General features: G+C 41.2%; 1 protein-coding gene across 1 annotated transcript in view; it reads left to right on the plus strand.

The window, feature by feature from the left end:
* The window catches only part of ENKUR (enkurin, TRPC channel interacting protein), a 68,658-nt gene extending 61,826 nt beyond the window's left edge, over window positions 1-6,832 (plus strand). Inside the window, exon 5 of the mRNA XM_086941660.1 lies at window positions 6,185-6,832. Coding sequence (XP_086797786.1) covers window positions 6,185-6,355 — 171 coding nt within the window. The 3' untranslated portion in view covers window positions 6,356-6,832. The remainder of the gene's footprint in view (window positions 1-6,184) is intronic.
* The last annotated feature ends 1,939 nt before the right edge of the window (window positions 6,833-8,771 follow it).

Genomic DNA, 8,771 nt, shown 5'->3' on the forward strand with positions numbered 1-8,771 from the left:
AAAAAAATCTTCAGTTGGATCCCCACAGAAACAAGAAAGACTGTCACCCACGCACTGGTCACTAGCCGACTGGACTATGGTAACACCCTCTACGCCGGAACCACAGCCAAATTACAGAAAAAACTCCAACGCATCCAAAATGCATCAGCCAGACTCATATTGGACATCCCTCGCCAAGCTCACATCACCGGCCACCTGAAAGACCTCCACTGGCTTCCCGTCAACAAGAGAATAACGTTCCGTCTCCTCACTCACGCACACAAGGCCCTCTACAAACTAGGACCCGATTGCCTCAACACACGACTGTCCTTCTACACACCCACCCGCCAACTAAGATCCTCCAATCAAGCCCTCGCCGCAGTTCCGCGCATCCACATATCCACCATGGGAGGAAGATCTTTCTCCTACCTGGCGGCCAAGACCTGGAATTCTCTCCCCACTCACCTCCGCCTCACACAGAACCACATTTCCTTCAGAAAGGAACTTAAAACCTGGCTATTCGATAAATAATGCACCCCATCCCACAAGCGCCTTGAGACCCTCTGGGTGAGTAGTGCGCTATACAAATTCCTGAACTTGAACTTGAACTATGTATTTGTTTAAATAAGAATAAATGCGAGCATGCCAGATTGATGATTAGGGATTAACCAACCTTGTAAACAGATAACATTGTGCTAACTCCAAACATTATATGACCATGCCATTAAAGTCTGTTCATCCATACATTAACAATAGCATGACATTTGCTAGAATAACATTTAAAAAGGGTTTTATGGCAGGCCCTTTTAGTTTTTTGCCAGGGGTATCAAGGCATATACTAATGAGTTTGATATAGGTTTCAGCGACGTTAGATGTAATAGGAAGCTATTATGTACCAAAATCACACAACAATTGCAATGAAGCCTTTGTATTCTCTTCGCCACTCATTTTCCTTTCTTCATTATCACTCTGCCAAAAACGAACATCTTTGAATTGACATTGTTTACAATGAGGCGATTATCGTTGCAGATTTTCGCTAAGCCCAATATCACATGTTGTAGCCATTTGCTAGTTCAATGATGTAGTCCGAAGTGGTTGCAGGCATTTGTTGCCGGGCCCTAGAAAATAACAACCTCTATATTAATACCAAAAGCTGAACTATGTAGCACCTATGCTACAGTACCACCAGGTCCCACTGAGGCACCAGGCATGAATGGGAGCACCATCCTAGAAGATGCAAAAACTGTGGTCAAGCGGGCTGTCCACTACTTGGTGCGCTCCTGTGTCCAAACAACAAGGAGAAAATTCAAGACCAGATATAGTGGTGCAGTGATGCTTCTAGGATCCTCTAGAAAAATGGGTCTCTTCAGGCCCTGAGGCAGGCTGCCAAACATGATTCACAGAAATGAATAGTACTGGAGATTCATAGTCGAGCTTCCATCATGGAACTCAGTGAAGTTCAACCTCAAAAATATTCTTATTTTAGTCACGTTTTAATAATTTGTTTACAACGACACAAACTCAAAATACCTTCTTTCTCCCCACCAATAATATTTTAGAACCAAACAGTGCTTATTAATGAAGATTTTAAAATATTTAGTAGGGAAGGAAAGCTCATGAACTCTCCATATGTATGGTAGATTCAGTAGATTTATTTATTGCATTCCAGAGGAAAGGAGATCATCTCTCTAAGAGAAACACATATGGTAATATCAAAAATATTGTTTGTCCAGAACAAAGCCTAGATGCTTGGGAAATACTTGTGCCTATCACAACAGAAATAGTTCTCATCAGAAACTCTGGCACAACCAAGAGAATTGAAGTTGGTCTTTGTTCAGTTCTTGAGCAGGCAGTTGAAAGGGACCTGTTTGCAGAAAGATGGCTGGCTTGCAGAGCAAATGCTGTAGAGCTAGTTGTAACCCAGTGGTATCTGAACAGTAAAGAAGCAGGTGCATGTACGCCGCTTTAATATACATTGACTACCAACAGCCATGTTGGCAGAGGGAAAGGGAGCTGCTCCCATCCACACAAATGCTAAGGAAAACAGTGGTCCCATACAATTTAAATAAGTACAATACCACAATTAAGCAATCAAAAGTGGGTTTATGAATGTATCAATGAAAAACAAGGAGCTTAATAAACAGTTAAGTTTAACGCAAGGATAATATACAAAAAGGTGAGTGAGCCAACCGTGAAGAGGTAATGGGAAATCCGCTGATTTCCTTACCACAGGCAAGTGACTTAAAAAGTGACTTTTCAATTTGTGAAAAATGTAAATAAACAAAAAGTCACAATCAGGGTTACATCTCATACTCCACAATTAGATACAGATTACAGTATAGAGTTGAAGATGTATGTGTCGACGAAGTTTCGATCCCAATATGTGTAGAGGGATCTCATCAGGACTAAGTTATAAACAAGTGCCTGGTAAGTTGCTGGAGGGGTTGGTCGAGTGAGCCCTCGGGGAATCCAACGGTGGAAAGGTACCTGGGGGCGAACTGCCGGCTGGTAATAAAAAGGGATGCGTGCCCGTTCCGACGGCCATCTGAGGTCGGGAAGAGTAGGTATGGTTCCATTCGGGCACCAATTGGCTCGAGGCCAGTGAAGAATTTTGAATATCAAGCCTGTATAAGCAATAACGAGTAGATCGCGGGCAGCAAATGAGACCTCAGTGAACAGAATCAGCAATGGGGGATCGAGTCACTCGTGTGGACTGCCGGTGTGTGAGATCCACACAAAGGCAATCAAAGTAAAGGAGGGAGAGACAACCTGGTCCCTGCTTGTAAAAGAAACATATTGCTGGGAGGGGCTGTGGGTTCACATGATAGACGAACCTTAATCAAGGTAAAATTTCGCTTGTACAGAGTGTTTGGCCTGGCTGGGATTGAGGGTCTGCATAGAGAAAAAAATAAAACCAGAGAAAGCAAATAATTTTTTAGTTCATACTAGGATGGATGGGCTCTGGAGCTGATTTTTGTGACAAGTAAATTGGGACATTTATTTCACCTATTTTTAAAATATAATTGCGCTCCTTTAGCACAAGAACTTTAAAGGACTTAGACCACAATAAAGAGCTTCTAAGGAGGCTTAAAGCAGTAGACTAAAGCCAAATAATGGGGAACTAATGCAAAATATACAAAGTGGACCATTCATTTCCCTCCCCCACACAGCTCCAGCGCAGAGATTTTCAAAGCTGGAGTCAAAATTGTAATATATTTTGTGTGTGTGTGTCCCTCCATCCTTAGGAACGGGGCAATTATTAATACATTTTGTTGCATTATGGTGCCCACTTGTGTTTTTTTTGCAAAGACATCGCTAGGCAGCTGATTGCAGTTCTCTTTATGAAGCCCGTAATTGTAGTTCTGACCTGCTGTCGGTGTCAGAGGTCCTGGGATGCAGTGACGTAATGAAACGTGATGAGACCGCCCTGCAATGTACATAGAGCCAGCCCCTGCCCCCCATGATCCCCAGACCCAGTCAGGAGCTCTCAGTTCAAGGGTCGCAGCCCCTGCACAGTGCCGGAGGGGGCCCCCTGGAGCTCGGAAGTCACTCTGCATACGAGGGCTAATGTTGCAACATTGATGGGATTGCTTCTTCCGAGCACATCAAAAGGTAAATAGATTATACCCCTCAGGTTGAGAGAAAAGTGTGTAGTGGAGATGTCTTTTGCCTCAACAGTTACTTTAAATTGCATTGTTTATAACACTCTGAAGTGTATTATGTTTATGTTTTGATAGCGCATGGCTACCCGAAGGCTTCCCCGCGCTGGTGAGTACTGTGCTGAGAGTAGGGCCTCTGGTATATTAACAGGGAAACAGCCATGTCTTAAGTTTCTTCCTGAAGGAAAGTTAATTTTCCAGTGCTCTGAGACTGGGTGGAAGATCGTTCCACAACTTTGGTACTACGTGTGAAAATGATCTTCGTCCCCATCTCATCCTTTTTACCCTGGTTGTACTGAGGAAAGGAAGATGCGAGGATCTTCGGTATCTAGTTGGAACATGAAAGGTTACCAACTCTCTGAGCTTTACTAGACCCTTGCTATTTATGGCCCTATGAGCAATACAGAGGAATTTAAACCTAATCTTTGCCTCAATTGGGAGTCAATGCAGCTGTTTGAGGGGTTCTCTTGTGGAGACATAGCTAGGAACCTTTAGAAGGAGCCTTGTTTCCGTATTTTGCACAGTCGGAAGTCTCTTTATCATGTATTTGGGTGCACCCACATAAAGTGAGTTGCCATAATACAGATGGGAAACTGAGGGATTGAATGACGGTTTTCCTTAGATGCTCTGGGATAAATACCAGTATCTTCCTGAGCATTCGGAGTAAAGAGAAATAGATGCCAGGCAATTTATTTGTTTGGTGGCCCATTGCTAGCAAATTGTCCAACCAGATTCCCAAATTTGTTGTCACCGGTTTATGGAACAGGGGTTGTGGGCCCATGTCAGCAGGCCAGCTGATCAGAGGTCTGTGTATGGCCTGGTTTCCAAGAATCATTAATTCCCTCTTATCACCATTTAGCGGCACAGTTTATCCAAACAGGGTGCCAAATGTTTATTTCCTGGGTTAGGGCCTTCTGTAAGAGAAACAACCAGGTGGGTGTCATCCGCATAGGAGACCGCTGACAGATTAAAGTCCTGCACTAAGGTGGCAAGCTGACGCACATATATACTGAACAACGTGGGGCTGAGAGATGATCCCTGAGGGAAATCGCAAATCGTTGGAAAGCTGTCAAAGAGGCAGTCTTTGCCCATGACTTGGTAGGATCAGTTTTCCATATACGAGGTGAACCAATCTAAAGCTCTGCCCTGAATTCCCACCTCGCAAAGTCTATCTTTTAGGATCTTGTGTTCCAGTGTCTAATGCTGCACTTAAATCCAGAAGTATGATGGCGGCTGAGACTCCTTTATCCAGTACAGCTTTGAGCTCCTTTGTGACCACCAGAAGTGCTGCTTCCGTGCTATGTTTGGTACAGAAGCCAATCTGGGTTGGATGAAGAATATTGTTATTTTCCAGAAAGTTTGCTAATGTCCGATTGACATGTTTCTCTAGTACTTTTCTTAGAAAAGGGAGTAATGAAATGAATAATAAGTTGGCAAGGATTTCTGGATCTAGCTGCACTTTTTTCAATAGTGCCCTAATTCCTGCATGCTTTCATAGCTTAGGGACCAAGCCCGCCTCTAGTGAGAGATTAAGAAGCTCCATAAGTGACATTAATATGACCTCAGCCACTTTGGATAAGGTATGTGGGGTAGCAGGATCTAATGGAGATCCGGATTTGGTTGCCTTTATAAGATCAGGGTTTGTCTCTGTAAAGCGTTGAGAATTTTGCTACAATTGGGGGTGGTGGCAGATCCCTCCCCTTAGTTACCTCCCCTAGCTCAGGTTCGGGATTGATCTGGAACTGATCATAAATAGCAGTCACTTTTTTGTGGAAGAAAGATGCTATATCATTGCATCTTTCGTTTGTGGCTTGGGGAATGGTGTTACTATCAAGTGGAGTGGATACGGGTTTAACCACTCTGAATAGTTATTTTGGGGAGTTCAAAGCCTGAGTGATTTTTTCCTCATAGAATTTGGACTGCGCTTTCTTTTTATATTCAATCTCATCTCTGCCTCATGCTCTGTAAATTTTAAATATTTTCATTCATAAATACACCATGGTCATTATTTTCTGGGTTTTGCCTTCTTTATTACATCTACATGCAGCCTCACCAATACGATTTCTAGTAAAAATTAGTTTTTTTCTAAAAGATCAATTAAATGAGCCATTTGCGTGTTGCTGATGGTAGTAAAATCATCTGTGGTGAGTTCGTAACAGTTGTTGGATACGTTAAGTGTTACGAATGACAAAACATGCCGGTTAGTCCTAGGTACAACTTGCTGGCAGGTGTAATTTGGATATTAAAGTTTTCCACTTTAGGGAATTGTGCAACTGTGATTCGTTTTGTAGCAGCATTCAGAATAATTTGTATGGTCTTACTATTTCAATTGGTCCACTCAAAAATAAGCATCCTTTTGTGTTTACTTTGTGAACAAATGTATTTTCAAGAAACAAAATCATCAGTTCTTAGCCACATAATGAAATTTATTTCGAGATGAATCATGTAAAATTATGTTATGACATGTTTTTCTAATTAATTCAAACGAATGTGGGATTAAATGTCATGTTTTCTGATCCATTTCCTTTTTGATTTTCCAATCGTAGGGGCTGAAAAAGAACTGGGATGAACTGCATCATGAGTACCAAGGCCTGTCTGTGATGATTGACACTCCCCCGAAGAAGATTCACAAAGAAAGGCTGGAAACTCAGATGAGACAACTGGAGCGAGATATTGAACTGATTGAGAGGCACAGAATCATCTATATTGCAAACTGACGCCTGTCCTGCTCAAATGTCTTTTCTTCTGTGGTTGTAATATAAGAGGGAGGCAGGAGGACATGCCAAGTTAATAAAAAGCAACGCTATATTTATATTGTCCTTAAAAAGAAAGAGTTTCTCGGTAACAGTGGCAGACATAAACTGCTGAGGCTTTCCTTGGCACTGGAAAATGTGAGTGGTTTATTTCTGTGTATGCCTTAGAATGAAGGAAAAACATTTCCTATACTACTAAATTACATTTTTACCTCTCCATGTAAAGAAACGTTGGGGTAGTTAGGATAAGCAACAAAAGTCAGCGTTTTCAATATTTGGGGCTTAGCATGGTAAAGGGGCATTAAGCCATATGGTATATTTCCAAAATATAGTCTGTGTCTGATCCTTATGAGGAACATTAATTGTATTAACATCATGTAACAGTGAATGATTCTAATAAATATATTATAAATAAAAAAAGAGTGTTGAGTAGCACTGTAATGAACCTAATGATCCTAACTCGTTTTTGCTTAAGCACTGTCAATAATAAGTGATACTGTTAACCCAATATTATGGTACTCAGTTTAGTGACTTTGAAATGACAGAAAGATGAGTCGGCCTTGCTGGGTTTCAAACTTGTGACGTATGATTCACAGCATATCTCAGCAGCAAATTTTAAGTTAGCAAGTCAGTCTACACAAGAACTGCAATGATTTGAGATTGAAGGGGTTGAAAGAATTAAGGACTTCATTGAGAATTTAGGGGGAACTCCAATTTCAGGAGTAAACTCTGAATAGAATGTAGAGGCACAGGCTGAATTTCTTCTACACCAGTGCTTCCCAAACCTTTTAGAACCGCAATCCATTTTAAAAAAAAGATAATCGTTTGCGACTTTAGTGGAAATGAGGGGGGGGGGGGTGATTTTTTTTATGTAACTAAAGCATCGTGGTAGCACACAGTCATTTACAGACAGCATATTTTCCATTGAAATGGCCACAACATTTGCACAAATATACAGTTTTACTGATAAAACTATATTGCACATGAATGACAATGTGTGTAAATTGGGTTTCAGTGAATATTTATCATTTGTACATCACCAAGTAAAGTGTCTTGATTTGTATTGCTCCTACTAAAACCTTAGTTTCCATCATACTTTAGAATTCCTTTTACAATCCCTGTACCCCAGCAAGACTGTCACATAATTCAGTTAACTTTTTTTTCTCTGACTGAAGAGTGAGAGAAGTTTGTAGAACACCAATCCACATGTTAAAAAAGATAAGCAGCAGTTTGTCAGAAGACATAGCCTGACATTTGACCTCTGTCTTCATCCTGAAGTGGAGCAGCTGTGACAAGATACATACAGAATTTAAAGTCATCTTTATGTATTGTTTGGGCATTCGCAGCCCACCAAAACTGGCTCACGACCCACCCACAGTTTGGGAAACACTGCTCTATAATATTATTTTTTTCCAGAAATTGAAGGATATTCAGTTCCCTCTAAATTCTCCCAGGCCTTAGTATTTGACAAACTAAACGGTGGCTTCAACCTAGAATAGCAGCAATAAATGTTCAGGTCGCCAGTACAAACAGAGAACCAGTTAAGCGAGTTCACAAGTAAACACGTTTTGCAACTAATGCTTTTTGTTCTCCTCAAGCCAGCCTGCCTACATGGAAATTCATTAAAATGATGAGGCTGAAAATGTGAATGTTTTTCCTCAAAAAAGACTGGGTTTAGCTGTTGCTGCTGGCACACTATAATCGAGTATTTGCTTACTATTGCTTCTTAAAATCAGCTCTCCAAACACATTTTTGAGCGAAGAAACTAACAAGGTTTCTTTCGCAGCCTTAGTCATGATACATGCAGGTAAAATAAAAGGCTCTAGGGGCCTACATTTACTATTCTTTTTGGGATGCTCACACAACACAAAGCAGCTCAAGCAGCAGCACTGAATGACTTTTGTGTACATGAGATTTTTATGCTGAAATGTGAACACAGGTGAACCACAGAAGGGCGTTGCCTCGCACAATGGCAAACCCCTCTAAATATATGCAGAGAAGGGTGTCTTCGTACAAACTGGAAGCCATTATTAGCAGTACAAGTTTGAAAGATACAACGGAAAACAGGTGGGATCGAAGACAACGACCTAAACATTTGTGAAAAGAAATTCAATTCAATGAGGGGTGTGAACTGAATAAAGCCAATGTGAAAAATTAAATTCCTAAGAATTCTGTCGGAACCACTACAAGCACTGTCAATACCAAAAATAAGAAATTGTCTGAAGAAACCGACGATAACCAAGAACAATATTTTAAATGTATGGATTATAATTGTAGTTGTGAACCACAGGTGGCAAGTGCGCAAAACTACATTTACCAGACTGCCATCACCAACAGTGAATGTCAGTGGAAGTAGATGAACAGCGATCACACTCCACCA

Source organism: Lissotriton vulgaris, chromosome 10 (assembly GCF_964263255.1).
Source record: "Lissotriton vulgaris chromosome 10, aLisVul1.2, whole genome shotgun sequence".
NCBI lineage: Eukaryota > Metazoa > Chordata > Amphibia > Caudata > Salamandridae > Lissotriton > Lissotriton vulgaris.